Consider the following 18653-nt stretch of genomic DNA (forward strand, 5'->3'; position numbering starts at 1 on the left):
TATATATACACACACTGGCAGCCAAAAGTTTGGAATAATGTACAGATTTTGATTTTATGGAAAGAAATTGGTACTTTTATACACCAAAATCGCATTCAACAGATCACAATGTATAGTCAGAACTTCTTAAACTACTTTAAAGTGTTCTCATAAAAAAATCCTCCACGTGCAGCAATTACAGTTTCTGCAAAGCTCCTTGGCATTCCAGCTGTCAGTTCGTCCAGATACTCAAGTGACATTTCACCCCACACTTCCTGTAGCACTTGCCATAGATGTGGCGGTCTTGTCGGGCACTTCTCACACACCTTACAGTCTAGCTGATCCCACAAAAGCTCAATGGGGTTAAGATCCATAACACTCTTTTCCAATTATCTGTTGTCCAATGTCTGTGTTTCTTCGCCCACTCGAACCTTTTCTTTTTGTTTTTCTGTTTCAAAAGTGGCTTTTCTTTGCAATTCTTCCCATAAGGCCTGCACCCCTGAGTCTTCTCTATACTGTTGTACATGAAACTGGTGTTGAGTGGGTAGAATTCAATGAAGCTGTCAGCTGAGGACATGTGAGTCGTCTATTTCTCAAACTAGAGACTCTGATGTACTTATCCTCTTGTTTAGCCACCAGTGAATATAATTATAAGAATTAAGAGTGCAGCCCTCGAGGGTACAGGGATCCAGCTTTGCGGCCCCTGACCTTTCCAAAGTTGAGTAGCCCTGGTCTAGATACTCGAATTTTGTCCAGGGTTTGGTGTTACAAGGTCACATAGCATTAAGTGAGAAATATCATATTCACTGCAGTACCGTCATATCACAACCAGAGGTCTCTGCAAACCTAATCTACGACCCTCGTTTTAATAAACATTTGGTAATCTTTTTTTTTTTTTTTTTTTCTCGGAGCATTGCAGATATCTGTGTTTTTATATTATATATGATTTCTGAAAAGAACGTGCTGTGTTGAAGGGGTTTATTATTAGTAGTAGAATTAGGTTTCATCTATGCATTTGAATTTCTGCCGTTTCTTTCCTTTTTTTAGATGTATTTTTGCATTAGATTTATATCCAAAGGCATACTTTGTCTTGTGGCGTTATGTTTAAACTGCATTTTAAAGAACACAGAAAATCGACACATTTTCAGCTCTTTCAAGGCACATAGTTCACGATGAACTATGAATAAATAAATGCGTAACTAAATAAATGCGTTGCTGTTTTTTTGTTATGATAGCTTGATACCTGATTAAACCTGATTGATCCTGAAAGCGTATTAGTCAAATTACAATCGTTTTAAACAGGACACCTACCTGTCGTAGACTATTGTTTAATATAATATAATAAAATATATTATTTATATAACAATTACATTTTGGAGATTTGATTTAAAAATATATTCATAATATAATAATGATTATTAATTAATTTAAATCATATTATTAATATACTGATTAATTATTATTTATTAGTAATATATGGTTAATTAAGATACTAACAGTAATATGTAATATTTATTATTAAACAATAATTATGTATAATAATAATAATAATAATAATAATAACAATGAGGATAAAATAATGATATCAATAATATTAGAAAATGTTAGTATTCTTTGAATTTTACTGCCTCTATCCCGTGACCCGCTTTCACATGCCGTGATTATAAAGGAGGAGGCTCTCGCGTTCATTTTGGAGGATGAAAGAAGGATTCGCAGTTTGTGCTCCAGCAGCTCAGGAGAGAGATGCGATGACATGCGCTGTGATTTCAGGTAAGAATGAGCTGATTAAATGAGCTTTGAATGCATGATTACAGATAAAATGCATAAGCCAAATGACTAAACCATAGTCCTATTAGGAATTTTGTCACTGTGGCTATAAATCAGGTTGTATTTTTAAAGATGATGTTAGAGCTTCAGTAAGTGTATAGCTCGTCTTCATTACATTACACATAGTGCATGCTTGGGCAACTCTGAACTCATACTTATTTGATCCACGGCAGATATCTGGAAAGATGTGCATTTGTATTGTTGGTAAACAATTATATATATATATATATATATATATATATATATATACTGTATATGTACCAAAATACATCTACAAAGCATAAGGATACAATTGCATTGATTGAATAGACAACGCCCTTTTCAAAGTTCCTTTCTGGGTCATCTGTAAATTTTAGTGCTGTCCATGGTGCTTAATGCAGTGTGCACTCAGTAGGCTACTGCTTTATGTTTTTATTCTATTTGCATGAATTACAAAATAACAAACCATAGCACCTTATTACATCTGCTTGTTCAAGAATGTGATAAAAAGTGATCCATTCACATCTTCATTTTACAGGAAACCTGTTAGGACACCATGGCTGGACTGGAAGGCAACAAATAACTGTGTTTCTTAACAGCAAAATGGACATGATTTCAAGTGGAAACCTATGACACCATGGGAATGATACTGAGAATGAATTTCATCTCTATTTTCTTTCTTCCAACCTTACTGTTTTGTACTCAGCCCATCTCAGCTGCTAACTTACAGCGGTCATTGGTACCCAGGGCAGCAACCCGCTCAGTGGCGAGGATGGATGGAGATGTCATCATCGGGGCTCTGTTCTCTGTCCATCATCAACCGGCGGCTGAGAAGGTCGCGGAGAGGAAGTGTGGCGAGATCAGGGAACAGTATGGAATCCAAAGGGTGGAGGCGATGTTCCACACGCTGGACAGAATAAACGCAGATCAGTACCTTCTACCCAACATCACTCTAGGTTGTGAAATCAGGGACTCTTGCTGGCACTCATCAGTGGCTTTGGAACAAAGTATTGAGTTCATAAGAGACTCTCTCATTTCCATCCGTGATGACAAAGATGGGTCGAAATGGTGCGTTGATGGAAATCCTTCAGCTCAGACACCAGCCACCAAAAAGCCCATTGCTGGAGTCATTGGACCCGGGTCCAGCTCAGTGGCCATTCAAGTTCAGAACCTGTTGCAGCTTTTCAACATCCCCCAGATTGCTTACTCGGCTACAAGCATTGATTTGAGTGATAAAACTCTCTTTAAGTACTTCCTTAGGGTTGTCCCATCTGATACCCTTCAAGCCAGAGCACTCTTGGACATTGTAAAACGGTACAACTGGACTTATGTGTCAGCAGTTCATACTGAGGGTAAGTTAAACATTTGTATCTTTACTGTGTCTGATATCATCCCAGAAGAAAATATTGAGTTTTCAGTTATAGGTTATTGACAACTAAGGTTGTTCAAGGTGATAAAACTGACAAATCTTCAAGTGTCAAGTTTGTAGAAATGCAACCTTTGTGTCCATGTTGGTTTCACACACACACACACACACACACACACACACCCACACTCACAAACATGTATAGCATTGTTATACAATTGTTATACAATGCCAAACTGATGTCACTTTGATGTCATGTGGTGTAACCATGAAGTAAAGATGTACTTTTCTTCCACCTTGAATATACTGTATGCAAGTGTACGCAACTTAATCATTAATTTCAAAAAAAGTTTTTATGCATATTATTCAAGGTAAAAATACTTTTTTTTTTTTTTTTTTACAAATATCATGTTTTATTTATTTTTTGTTAATTTATTATTATTTTTTTTTATCAACTATTTTTCTCAGGGTTACTCCATATGACCTGAACAAAATGTGCCTTAATATAAAAATGTCCAAATATTTATATTTAATAATATGAAAAAATAATGATTTTTTTAAACTTTACAGACAGCCTTGAGGGTCTAATGGGGTCCTTTCTGTTTTAATTTTTTTTTTATTTTTTTATTTTTTTGTCACATGATTTGGTTACACCACCTTACTTTGATTTGATGGAAAAAAGTTTTTCAAATATTAATCGTATATATATTTTTAATTTTTTCACTGCTTATTTTTAAGAGATAATAATAAAAGAGGATTTTGCACTACTCTAATAATGTCAGTAGGAATTTCAGATCCTTTTTTTCTGTTTCCAAACGGTTTCACCACATGACATTTTTTACTTTAAGCCCCAAGAAAAATATCATATCAAAATGACTTTAACTCAGTAATTAAAAACATGTTCATTATAGAAGAGGTGTTTTCAAGTAATAATTTAGTTGAATTGCATTTGAATTTTCATTTAAGTATCAACTTTGTCTCAGAGGTTTCTCCTTAAATTGTTGACATACAGTAAGAGTATAGAGCTATGAAGTTATTATGGATAGCATAGCTCAGATACTTTGGTCTTGGGAGAATTTGATGGCAATGTTTGTGTTCATATAGAAATTTCTGACTTGATTGCAGATTTTGATGTCTTGGTAAATCTCAGCACAGTTTGAGGTGTTGAGATCTCCTCTAAAACTCTTATGGAGACACATGTGAGATTACTGGGGTGTTTTTCTCAGAAGAATATCTGAAAAGCTAAAGATTTATGCAAAAGTCTCCATTTGCTCTCCATTTAATCGCACTGCTGTCCATGAGAAACAGTTGAGATATTAAAGAGATCTCATAAGTGATTTTTCTTTTTTCATGGGATCACTCCCCCTTTTTTAAGTTGGGCTTAAGACTTGTGTGAACTATTTTGAGAACAATGCACTTTGGACAAATAGCCCTGGTCCTATTTTAATACATGTACAAAATGTTTTGTGAGGTAACCTAAAAATTTGAAAACAAATATTTTTATTGAATTAAAAAATGCACCAACAAAGGTTTTTATGGGTTAAATCAAGTAGAAATAAATATTTTTTCTTCTTTTTTTCATAGTTGTTTTTTGATAATATTGTTCATTTTTGTGGTAATTTAACCAAATGAACAAGTTATGTTTACAATATGGAATCTTATCCAAATATAAAGGCCAGGGTAAAATCAGGCACTGTACTGATATTTGTGCAGACTTTTTAATCAGCATATCATTATCAAGAGATTGATATTGTTCTCATATCAACCACACAACATTATTACAAATATGGCCCAATCTGTGATTAAAAAGTAATACTCTAATCTCTAATACCATTTGGAAGCACAATCAGGGTCATAAGCTCTCAAATAATTTCAACAAAGTACATGTGAGTGTGATCATCTTTAGTTATCAGTTCGATGGTTCATTCATTCATTCATTCATTAACTCTCTCACTTATTCATTTCTGGTGTTGCATATAAAGCACACCAGTGTGTGATGACCTGATCTAGTCATGTTGACAAAACTGAACATGTGTTAACATTACTGAAGTGAAATTTATTATTGTACATTTTAGACAATACAGCACTGTTAATTGTAAAAATATAAATGCTAAATGTGTACAGGAATGTAACCTATTTAATAGGTTGTGCAGCATTCAGATTTGAATTTTGCACCTGAATTTGAATTGAGGTGGCATATCACAATATTTAATGAATTAACTTTCATTTAATGGACCAGGGTGGAAGAACACATCATTTCCAAAAATGCTTTAATTTACCACAAAGTCTTTAAAATGGGACCAAACAACATAAAACAGCTTACAAACATGGAAACCTTAAAAAAAACCTAAGAAATGATCTGCTCTTTCCCCTTGTTGAATTTCTTTGAATTGCAATGAATTAAATTCCTCTTCCTGTCATTGCAATTCCACATCCTTTGGGGTTTGGCCCAATGTTGTGAAGGGGGTGATTTGTCCCTCCCAATCATGCATTTGTCCTTGTTTATATATTTTTTGTCAATGCTGAAAATAATTTAGTATGAGATACCTTGCAATTGCTTGACTGTAAGTCTGTCATAATAAGACAAAAAACTGAAGTCCCCCCTCCGTTGTACAAGTTGGTATATCGTCCGACTAGTGTTGCACAATCCCCCTTTAGGGTAAACGGTGGTGTCTCGTGGTACCTGTTACTTTTCTCAGCGCTGGCCAGGATGGGCCAATCACAGTCATTTATTTTTACTGGATGAGGATTTTTAGAAATGCTTGTATAGACTATCCAGTGTATCCAAAGGTATATAAAACATTCTGAGATTTAAATGCGGATACATGGAGGATTCAGTTTTCAGAGCATCAAGTGCCCCCTACAGGTATAAAACTTTGTGTCTCACAAGACACAGTCAGGGGTTGACAACATGTTTCAGTCTGTAGGTCTGTTACCCACACAAATCATTCAAATGAATCTAGAAATCATTAAATAGTCATATGTGATGAGCAGGTAATAATTGTAATTTTCTGAAAGGGTTAATGTTTTTCTGAAACATTTTCAGGGAATTATGGGGAAAGTGGGATGGAGGCCTTTAAGGAACTGGCATCTCAGGAGGGTCTGTGTATCGCCCACTCTGACAAGATCTACAGCAACGCTGGAGAGAAACACTTTGACCGGCTGCTGAGGAAACTTCGAGAACGTCTACCTAAAGCTCGTGTGGTGGTCTGCTTCTGTGAGGGAATGACTGTACGCGGCCTCCTCATGGCCATGAGACGCCTCGGCGTAGCTGGAGAATTCCTCCTCATTGGCAGGTATATAAGTTTAGATATTGTTGCTCATACTCAAAGTCAATTTTTGGGTGAACTACCTTTAAAGTATAATCCTTGATAGTTTCATAAGACCAGTCATAGGGATTCTGCTTAGAAATGATCATGGTTTCAGTTCATTGATGCTGCAGGTTTCCAATTAATGAGATATTAAAATGATGGTGGATGATTTCTCCTTGGTAATTTTACTCAGCAGAACCCTCTCTTGTTGGGTATTTTATACCTCTATCTTGACACCAGTGCACTGTCTATGGAATGAAGAAAGAACATCAATTGGTCAAGGCTTCTCTATTTTATTATAAGGAGAGTCTCATTCAAAGTATTAAACTTTGGCAACTTTGGCAGAACACATTAAAAATGTTCAGTTTGAACATGATATATTTGAGATGAGGACTAGAAAACCTGTGTTCTGTAGATTCTCAGTTTTTCTACCTTTAATTCAGGTTCCAGATTCCACATCCTTTGGATGACGATTGGCAAAACCAGTGTGCTGGATTGTATAACATTTATGGTAAAGAAAAGAAAAATTGTCCCAAGTCAGAATAGACTCATAGGAATCCACTGTTTTTTTATTCAATATCTTGTTCGCAATGAACAATCACAACAAATGTTCATGCTTGTTATGATAGTTAAACCTATTTGACGATCGTGTTTTAGTGCCATGTTAAAATAAAAGATATGTAAGATTTTGCGATTAAAGTCATAACATTAAGAGACTTAAGTAGTAATGTTTGAGGATAAAGTGACATTACAATAATATAAAGTCATGGCATTATGAAATTAAAGTATAATATTTTGAGAATAAAGCCGTAAAATTACGAGGTTAATTAAAAAAAAATATTGTTGCACTATGAGAGTGAACTAGAAATGTTTTGAGAATAAAGTCAAAATTATGAGAATAAAGTTGTTGCATTATTAGCATTATTACATTAAAGTATTAAAGTAAAGGGCTATTATGGGATATTCTCAAAACAATTTGACTATTCTCGTGATGTTAAAAATGTATTCTTCAAGTATTTTAATTTTACATGGCACAAAAATGTCGTAATTCTATTTTAACTGTTTTCAGAGGCTTACAGTATAATGGCATCACTGTAGCATGTTTCTTGTGTTTAAAAAAAATGTATCCCCTTTTCTCCCAATTTGGAATGCCCAATTCCCACTACTTAGTAGGTCCTAAGGGTGGCGGAGGACAAGTCTCAGTTGCCTCCGCTTCTGAGACTGCCAATCTGCGCATCTTATCACGTGGCTCATTGCGCATGACACCGCGGAGACCCCCAGCATGTGGAGGCTCATGCTACTCTCTGCGATCCACGCACAACTTACCACGCACCCCCTTGAGAGCGAGAACCACTAATCACGACCACGAGGAGGTTGCTAAGGAGACCTGGCTGGAGTCACTCAGCATGCCCTGGATTCGAACTCATGACTCCAGGGGTGGTAGTCAGCGTCAATACTCGCTGAGCTACCCAGGCCCCCTGTTTCTTGTGTTTATTGAGAGTCCCACAGACACCCTACACCAACTCCTAAATCTAACCTTCCTTTGCCAAAACTAACCATGTTTTTACTACAGTAACCATAGTATCACTCTGGTTTTTTGTAGTAAAATCATAGTAACCAAAAAAATTAAACATGGTTCCTACAGTATATTAACACCATATTACTGTAGTAACACCATGCTAAATTACATTAAAACAATGGCTTCTGCCAAAAAACATGGTTAATACCATATTACTACAGTCAAACCATGGTTAATGTTATGCAGATCAAACCTTTCTCTCAACACCCCACTGTCACAGTGACCAAATCACTGCGAGGAAATCAACCTATGTATTTATTTTCATTTATTATTATAAATAGTATTAAAGGAAATATTAAGTGTGGAGACAGGAAAGAGGATTGGGAAAAGTGGGATAAAAGGCTGATTAGAACCCCGGTCGTCCACACCAAAAAATGCATTCCGTCGTTACATCCCACGCCACTGCAGAAACACTAGTGGGTGCAATTTCTCTTCAATTTCTATTTTTCCACCATACTATTGGAGTGCAAATAACCGTGTTGTGTGGCAGGTGCTATTTACACCTAGAGCAAATAGTCACTATTTGGGTCAATTTTAGATTTGGTTAATAGTCCCAAAACTGACAAATGCAATAATACAATGAGCGATTATGAATTTTTTTTAAATCAGTTTTTTAATTATAATGAGAAAAACACAACGAGTGTCAGCTGTTTGTGGTAAATTGTTGTCTATGAAGTAAGAAGAGTCAGCTAAGAATAGGCCAGCTTTGGCGTCTTGCGGAGAAGATGCTGAGTGGCAGATGGTGCCGATGGTGCCATAACCACAAAAAGATACCTTCATAATGAGCTCAACAAAACACAATCAAGCCAAACAGGGTTGAACTGGGATTAAAAAACAGCCCAGGACCTAAAGGCAGCCTAATACGAACTATTGCCTGCTTTATAATCTACTTCATATAGATATTTATTGCAATTTGCTAGGTCTTAAGTAGCCACTTTTACAATACAAAGGCAGGGCAATAAAATTACACAAAAAAACCAACAACATTTTCAGGTCAAATAATACACATTTTTAACAGAAGAATTAATGTAAGTGCTTTAATAAAATTATAAGCTTTTCATTTCTGCCTTTAAATTAAATTCTAAATGCCTCACTGTAACCTCGATTTTTGCTTTTTTTTTTTTTTTTTTTGGTAATCTACATTATGTCACAAATGCTGTCGAATGAGCTTAACTTGTATTGAATGCGGAATATTCCTTGAAGGAGCTATTTCTACCTACCAAAAATTCTCAAAGGTGTACTGAGAATGTGATGATATTAAAAATGGTTATTTAAAAAAATAATAATAATCTGGACTGACCTCACCAAATATTCACCACAGAAATTACTAAAGGTCAACTTTTAATTAAAAAAGAAAAAAAAAGTTCTCAAGTTCACATTATGACAAATTTTTCATAGCTAAAATTGTTAATTGTCATTTATCAAACTTTACTCAAGACACTAGAGCTGTCAAAGTTTTAATTTCTGAAAAACACTGTGTCATATCAATAATATTAGTTACAAAATTCCCATGCTTTTCCCATGCCAACACATCACTTATGCTCTAATGATGAAACATCTCACACAAAGTAAGGATTATTGTGTGTGCTGAGTTTGTTCTTTAGCTTGTGCTAAAGTAGGCCAGTGCACTTGAGAGCATCAGTGTTTTTTAAGTTCCATGTTATTAATTAGTCTCTCTGTGACCCGGTTCCTTCAGTGACGGCTGGGCAGACAGAGATGAGGTTGTGGAGGGTTACGAGCAGGAAGCCGTGGGTGGAATCACAATGAAGCTACAGAGTGAGGAGGTCACGTCCTTTGATGACTACTATCTAAAGTTACGCCTCAACACCAACACTAGAAACCCCTGGTTTGCGGAATTCTGGCAGTATCGTTTCCAGTGTCGTCTCCCAGGACACCCGCAAGAAAACACAAATTATAAGAAGAACTGCTCAGGTATGGAGAAAAAGATGTGCTCTATTGGGGTCATTCCTACCATGCAGTGTGCAGTTTCATGTCCCCATCATATAATGTCTAATACATCGGATAATATATTATACTCACAATTTTAAAGAAATTATATTAGGTTTTTTTCATCAAAATATCAAAATTAAAAGGGATAGTTCACCCAAATATTAAAAGTCTGTGATCATTCACTTTCATTGTATGGAAAAAAGATGATTGAATGTAAATGGTGACTGAGTTTAACATACTGCTTAACCCTATAACGTCACCTATATCAGATTTGAAGCCTCTGCATCATTAACATAATCAAAATTTTGCCGAATATCCTGTTGTCTGCAATGTACTAGATGTCTGCTGCCACCTGGTGGACGTTTCCGGGAAAAATATTTTACAATTGTTTTCAAAAATGTCCGCTTTTGTATTGCATGCACATAACATTTTTTTTTTTTTTTTAATGTTAAATCTTTGCTGATTTTAATAAAGTGACAGTAATGGTTATATTGTTACTGATATTTTAAAATGAGTATTTTCTGAATATAAGCAACTTATGCTTGGTTAAAATTTTGTATATTATTTTATACAAAATATATATAAAACAGTTGTAATCCATGTATCAAATATGATACATCAGGCTTTTGAGGTATATCTCTCAATCACCATTACATTACATTCATGCTCATCACAAAAAAAGTCACAAAGCTTTGAAAATTTTTATAAAATATATTTAAAGTGTGAACTAATATTTCTGTATATGTTCATATATCCAGACTGCTCTGTCATTATAAAAATCTAATTATTTTACATTACAAGCTATTATGATGTCATCTTACCATAATTATATTTAAAGCCTAATGTATCAAATATGATGCATAAAAAAAACACACATGCAATTTTTTTTAATAATATGTTTTTATAGCTTGCATAATGGTACTTAAAAAAAAATTTTTTTTCCTGACAATTCTTTCATGACAATTCTTTCATATTTCAGGCTTTACAGGGTTAACATCTCCTTATGTGTTCCATAAAGGAAAGTAAGTCACACAGGAAATAATGCATTTTTGGGTTAACTATCCCTGTAATACATTGCCTGTTTTTCATTTTAGAAGTATGTCTGCTACTTCCCAATAATTGAGAAAAGTAAAGAAACATACTTTTGGCTTCTTGGGTTTATAATAATTCAAAGGCATATTTCTATGTTTTTGCTGTTTTTGTGATCTGACACTTTCCCTCTGCTGACTGAAAAGGTGATCTAGGTAAATTGAATCTTTTTATGGCATATATTTATCTGACTGGGCTGATATTTGTCATCAACTTTCAAAAACATCAGCTGAAGCACAATTTGGGACAACACTAAGTTGGGACCCACTTAGGTGTCTTTAACTACTATGTACTTAAGCATTTTCTAAAACGTACCTATTATGTACACACAGGGTTGGGGAGTAACGGAATACATGTAACGGGATTACGTATTTAAAATACAAAATATAAGTAACTGTATTCCACTACAGTTACAATTTAAATCATTGGTAATTAGAATACAGTTACATTCTAAAAGTATTTTGATTACTGAAGAGATTACTTTGCATTTTATTGTCATTTGTTTCATTTAATATTTAGACCTTTCAGATGGAAAACATTTATCCATATAAATGATGCAATGATGCAGTGTTTGAACAGCGGTGAAACACTTTCTTATGATGTGTTACATTCATACGAGCAGACAGAGGAGTAAGTTTGAAGTAAGTTTGGAGCAGAAGGAATAGAAATAAACCTTGTGTAAATTGTCAGCTTTATGCTAAGCTAAAATACTATTTCTAGTCATTTTACATGCACATGTTACCAGGCACGATCATATTTTTTTTTTATCAAGAAAATTCACGTTGGATCATAATTTATTTTTTTTCTAGTAAGACCTTTGATATTAGGGCAAAAATTGTATTCTTGATAATAATTTTTTTATTGTTTTCCTGTAAAAATATCTAAAAATCCTTAAAACAAGATCAGTTTGATTGATCTTGTTTTAGAAACAACACTGCATAAGATATTTAGGTTTTTCAGAGAATGTATTTTTAACGTGTATTTTGTCTTACTGTACTGGCAGAGTTTTTATAGTCAAAACAAGTGAAAAAAATCTACCAGTGCTGAAGAAGTAATCCAAAGTATTTAGAATACGTTACTGACCTTGAGTAATCTAACGGAATACATTACAAATTACATGTTACAGCATGTATTCTGTAATCTGTACTGGAATACATTTCAGAAGTAATCCTCCCAACACTGTGTACATATGTGTTGTTGCATTGTACTTAAATTTAAAATACCTGCATTTAATTACATCTGTAGTTACACTGTTAACCTAACCCCTAACACTAAACCTAAACCTACCTTTACCCTAAACCCTAACCCTACTCCTAAACCTACCCTTACCTCAACCTCAGTAGCAGCAAATGTGAATCTTGTGAGAATTTTGCAGAACAATATGTAGTTACACAATAAATATGTTGTATTATATGTATTATCATTAGGGCTGTCGATTTAACTTAAAATTAACGCAATTAATCAGGTCCCTGGACCGTAATTCAAGCTTGGAGTACCACCTGTTTTCTCCAGGGGGCAGTAAGTGAAACTCCAGCTGTATAGGCAACGTGCAGCTTATACAGAGAACAAACAACACTCACCACAGACAGCAAACAACACAAGATGAGAACACGTTCTTGCGTTTAAATGCCGCTTGATGGAGCGCAATTCCGAATGCAGGGATCTCAAGACGTGTTTCTATATGTTTAAACTACGTTAAACTTGACACAGTGACATAAAAACGGTATGTTTATGACACAATGTAATAGAGCCGCTCCAAAAGCATCCGTCTGATGCAGGTGTACATTGTCGCATCCTTAGAAAATCCCTTATAATAAATTGATTTCGGACAGATTGATGAATTCAGTTGCAAAATGGAATGCTGTGAACTGTAGGCCAATGATTGGCTTATGTTCAATAATATGTAATAAACAATATATTCTAAAGCCTATTGCATTCTATTATTTATAATTATTTAAATATAACTATTTATAATTATTTAATCATTATATGTTAATTATTGTTATATGAGGGGCTTTCTCAGCAAATATTTATTTATGCGATTAATTGTGTTTAATTTGATTAATTAATTGGCACACCATGTAATTAATTCGATTAAAATTTTAATCGACAGCCTTAATTATAATGTTAGTACATAGTAGTTAAAGACACCTAAGATAAAGTGGGACCCTAAGTTAAAAACAATAAGCATGTTTTTTTTTTTAAACTGACACCTAATTTTGTTGTCTGCATTTGCAGTGCCACATTTCGCTTCACTATATGAACTGTATTTATGTTTCAGCATGATAGTTGATTTAAATGTTACTGAATCTTTATGAAACTACAATTACTTTAAAGTTCAAATGTAAATTCAGGGAAGCATGCCGCTCACTTTATTATCTAATATCTAACATCATTGCTTATTACTGATTTCATTTTTTTATTTTTTTATTTTTGTTAGTTTATTTATTGTGGGAAAGAACTTTTCATACGTACAGTATAGTTACTGTTTTTGATGCATACTGCACATTTTAAAGTCTTTAGAATTTTAACATAAAGGAACAGTGAACATTTATTACAAATAAACAGAGAAATAGTCATAGTCTGCTGTTTTGTTATTATTTCTTTGTCTAGAACTCCAAGATGGTAAGTCATTTTAGTCGTTTTTATGAAGAGCTAACTTGGAGGCACTTCACTTCAGCAATATAGATAGAGGTCGACTGATATTGTACAACCATATGAATTCAAACTTTTCAGGAAATTTCCAGGAAATTATGTTCTGTGATTCTGTGTAAAGTATTTGTACATTTTGGGATCACTATTAAAGGTTGTTAGTTTAAATATATTGCCCAGAAGGTCACAAAGCAACAATGTATATCCGTGGACCTCTAATATATGAAGTTATTGGGATATTTTATCCACTGAAGGAACTAGAATATTCTAAATGGGGACTTTGGTTTGAACACTTTGAACTTTAGATCCCAATAACATTAACTAAACCTCTCATGCCAGTTGGCTTTGCTGCATGTTCCAGTGGGGAACTTTTTAAAGTTCCAAACGTTGCTTGTGCTAAAATTAATCAGAGCCAAATTAAGTAATTTTAATTAAGCAAATTAAGAGGTCATGCTTTTATTTAATATTTCTGAAGGTTTTGCTTAACTTAGAACATGCATCTGCTAAACATTGACTGAAAACAAAAATATTGTATTGATGTCATACTGTGACTATAGTGGCAACAGGTTTTTGAAACCAAAAAGTCAAAGTTCATGTGCACACTACATTTAAATACCTTTAAGTTCCTTAAATGATCGTTCTGTGTGTGTACAGTATACAGGAGTCACTCCCAAACTCATCATGTTTGCCGTAGTGATAGAAACTTAGACATATAGGTCTGGCAATTACATTAAGACCCCGATTCCACCTGGTATTACGATGGGTCCCGGGTGATCCGATCACATGTGGTCAGGTGAGACACATTGCTGTTTAGACCTGGTCATTTAAATGTGTCTCCTGTGACCATCTGTGTTCAAATTTCAAGGGGAGGGTCTCTGTTTCATGATGACATACTGTACATCAATCACTATGTCAGTGTTTTACTGCATGATATTAAAGCGCTACAAAGTCAGTAAAGACAAAGAAGCAGCAAAAAAAATAAATAATAATAATTAAAAAAAATAAACATGCGCTGTTTCTTTCAGATGCAGTTGAAATTTAGTCTAAGCACAAACACAACATGTCAGGCAGAATGATCCATTATTTTAGTGGATTACCTGTATCAAAGGAGCTTCAGGTGTTCGTGCTTGTCATCTGTATTGATATCAGACACACTAAAGAAGATACATGAAGCTCTCGTGATTGTGTATGTATCTGCTTTTTTACATTTTTCGATCGGACAGTTTAAACAAATATAAGCTCTCGTTTCAGCGCAGCGTTTGATTGACAGGTGAGGGGTGGAGATTCACTGCTGCTGGGACGCATATAGGACGGATTAGTGTTTACACCTCAAATGCGATGCGGTCACATGCTATTTGACCACATTCGTATGTGGTTTTTGTTATCCGAACTTGTTAACTGTATTTAGGGCTGACCACATGTGATCGGATCACCCGAAACACATCTTAATACCAGGTGGAAACAAGGTCTAAAAGCTAGTTGTTCATTTAATTTCTGTATACACACAGAAATAATAAAAAATTGGTTTGTAAAGAACTGAACAATGAACTGTGTGTGTGAACAGAGCGGGATTATGTTTTTTCACTCTTTCTTCAACCATTTTAGATTATTATGGAGATGATGTTGTTTGATTTATGAGTTTGTGAATTTTATTTGGATTCAAATTTCATAGCACAGTATCATATCTTTACAGAGGCCTTCTATCCTAATTATTTCTCTCTGCATGTGAACAAATCTTTGAAATACCAGATTAAATATGTAGTTTAAGAGAATGAATGATCTAACAGAGAGTTAGGGGGCTTAGAAACACAAGAAGTATTTTCTATATCTTTATATGCCCCTGAGGGCCACAATCTAATAAAATATTTTTCAGTTTACTTAGTTTTCCCTCAAAGTGGAAATTAGGGTTCAACCAAGACACATTTTCAACAATGCATGCCTTGGTTTTAGCTTCTGCCAGCTGCTTGCTGCAATGCATTTTAATTTAACTGAGTTATGTGTAGAGCCATGTTATTAAGAGCTGTTTCTTTAAAAATGCCTTCTTTAACCTTAGATTCTTAGAAACCACTCCATATTATCAGCCACGGTGCCTGAAAACTGCTTCTTGCTGGCTTGGTAAAGTTCACTGGATAATGAGCCGATAGGGTGTCCTTTGACATTGTACACTTCCTTTGAATTTGATAGAGCTAAAACAGCTATCTTTTTTTTAAATAACAATTGTCAGCCACATTTACTCTGATACATAAGGGAGACATGGAAGAATGAGCACACGGATGCATAATTAATTTTCTTACTCAATTAATAATAATGTCACCATCATGTCCATCACTAATTAAATGCTGAATTGGGTTATATAGGTGGTTTCCTTCACCATGGCAACAAGCGTGCCTTTCATCTTCCATTTTAATGCTGCTGTCTTTTGATTAACTTTTCAATGCAAAAAAAAAAAAAAAAAAAACTTACTGTGTTTTTGGGCACCCTATCTTTCCCTTTTAAATGCTAAAAAAAATCCCTATGAAATTGGGTCTGGAATTATCATGGCTGAAAAAGTGGATTTTTAAAGTGATTTTCATTTAAGTAAAATATTTTTTGTTGTTGTTGTTGCAATATTTAAACATTTTTTGCACTTAATCTTGCAAAATGTGTAATTTGCTAATATTGCTGAATGAATATTTGAAGTCAACATGAAATGAAAGGGAATCTATTTACTTTCTTATTTCATTTTGTTGGTCTTATTGTGCATGATTCCTCAGTGTAAATTATTTTCAAGAAAGACATTTTTTTTTTCTTTGTAATATTTGTTTAAAATGTAATACTTTGCTCCGAAACATCTTTCTTTAGCTGACATCACCTAGGCCACACAGGCAAGAAACATAGTGTTGTAATCAACTGCCAAAAAGCTACTTAGGCTACTGTTGTAAGTAATGCCACCTTTCTAAAATATTGTGATTAGTTAACACAGTTATTTAATGCTGGCAAATGTTAATGTAATAGTAGATATGGCAATAATTAAAAAAGAATGGGATTTGGCGAGATGTTCACTTGACCTTCAGCCTCCACGTCCTGGTCAAAAATCCTCCTCAAAAGTGGGTGCCGCTGGTGTTACAGGAGGGGAGTAGTCCTCTTAACTTAGTCTCATGACAACTCAAGACAATGAGAAAAATGGTGATATCGTACCACTTAGCTCATGCAAAAAGGTAAATAAACAGAATTTCAAATCAACACAATACAAGGATAAAATTTTAGCTAGCCATCTGTCCAATATTTTATTTTGAAATAATAAAAGTCAGTGAACAAATTTGGGTACTCGTTCCATATTTGTTCATGCAGTACAAATGATTGATATATGTCAATAACCTGTAATATGTTCTTTCGACTCGTTCCAAATCCCGATGTTTTTTTGCTTCCCTAGTACACAAAAGTATTTTCCTATTATTACAGGGGTCTCTGGAATACTCGATTCTGATTGGTCAATGGCCATCTAGAGGTCTGATATTTCTAAATAGCGACCGCATATCTGGGGCTTAATATCAGATTGGTCATCCGGTTAATGCAAGTCATCTGTTCTACTCACTGTGCGATCTCTACAAGTAATCTAATAAAATCATTCCAACTCAAATCAGTGTTTCATGTCCATTTTATTTTTATTGTCTTGTAATAAGCTGGATAATGAGCAGTCAGTTATTGAGCTGTCATTATTTACAAAAACAAACAAAACAAAAAAAAAACACCAACAGAACTCTGATGCAAACCGGAGGTGAAATTCAGCTGTTCAACGATTTCTTTTTTTCTCAAATAATATATATTTTTTTAATTATATGGTTAGTAGCCATGGGATAATAACAACCAATGACTGTGCATTATCCCTTACTTAAATCACGGTTAGGTTCAGGGTTTGGGTAAGGGGTTAGACTTTATGGTTATGTGTAGGTTTGGGTCAAACTTAGAAAAAATCATAATAACAAATCTTCGTTGGTTTGTTTATTTTTCTCTATGGGAGTAAAAAGTTGTACGCTTTTGTACGAGCCAACTTGTATGATTTCGCCATCTAGTACTATTATTACGACTTTTCAGGAGGCCAGGTTCGTCCTTTACAATCCTCTGCAATCTCACATTCTGGCCTGGCTTCATTGCAGTATTTTTATTATCCCAAAAATTCCTGATGGATAAAATCAAATCCCACTCTACATTTTTTTCCCGTCAATCATTTTCACTCTAAAAAAGCACATTACAGAAGTAAAATGGGTTGCAAATGCCATTTCATGTTGACATTAAAGATCTATAAGGGAGCCAAAAATTCAACTTCAAGTTGTTGCAAAGGTGCTCTAATAAATGTTGTTCGGTTTGACCATTCTCATAGGTTATGAAAACTTGGAGGACAACTATGTCCAGGACAGTAAGATGGGTTTTGTCATCAATGCCATCTATGCCATGGCTCACGGCCTGCATGATATGCATCAGCACCTGTGCCCTGGTCACATGGGACTGTGTGAAGCGATGGACCCCATTGATGGCAGCAAACTGCTGGACTTCCTCCTCAAGACCTCCTTTACTGGTGTGTCTGGAGAGGACGTGTGGTTTGATGAAAACGGGGACTTACCAGGCAGGTCAGTCTTACTTACTGGCCTACATAGCAAGCTACATATTATGCACTAAATGAAGAAAACAAAAATAGCTATTAATTAATTTTTAAACCGCTGTGGAGCAGTTCCACAACTTGTAAGGCACTTCAGGGTATTTTGAGTGCAATTTGTCAAGGCTTTTGTGTTGATATTCAGAGGAAAGCGAACAAAACTTTTATATCATTCCTGTCTGTAGCACAAATGGTGCAGGATCAAAGTTTAGTACCAAAGTTTATTACTTCTGAAAAATAAAAATAATTATGTAGTGATGTATGAATCTCATATTATAGATACATTTT

The 18653-nt window shown here is 34.6% G+C and overlaps 1 protein-coding gene across 2 annotated transcripts in view; it reads left to right on the forward strand.

The window, feature by feature from the left end:
* Positions 1-1690: 1690 nt before the first annotated feature.
* Positions 1691-18653, forward strand: part of LOC127454812 (metabotropic glutamate receptor 1-like) — a 34899-nt gene continuing 17936 nt past the window's right edge. For both annotated transcript variants that reach the window (XM_051722248.1, XM_051722249.1), the window contains exons 1-5: positions 1691-1749; positions 2324-3137; positions 6198-6447; positions 9738-9973; positions 18093-18339. In XM_051722248.1, the coding sequence (XP_051578208.1) occupies positions 2423-3137; positions 6198-6447; positions 9738-9973; positions 18093-18339 (1448 nt within the window). In that variant the 5' untranslated portion in view covers positions 1691-1749; positions 2324-2422. The remainder of the gene's footprint in view (positions 1750-2323; positions 3138-6197; positions 6448-9737; positions 9974-18092; positions 18340-18653) is intronic.

The sequence above is a fragment of the Myxocyprinus asiaticus genome, chromosome 17, assembly GCF_019703515.2.
Source record: "Myxocyprinus asiaticus isolate MX2 ecotype Aquarium Trade chromosome 17, UBuf_Myxa_2, whole genome shotgun sequence".
In the NCBI taxonomy this organism is placed as follows: domain Eukaryota; kingdom Metazoa; phylum Chordata; class Actinopteri; order Cypriniformes; family Catostomidae; genus Myxocyprinus; species Myxocyprinus asiaticus.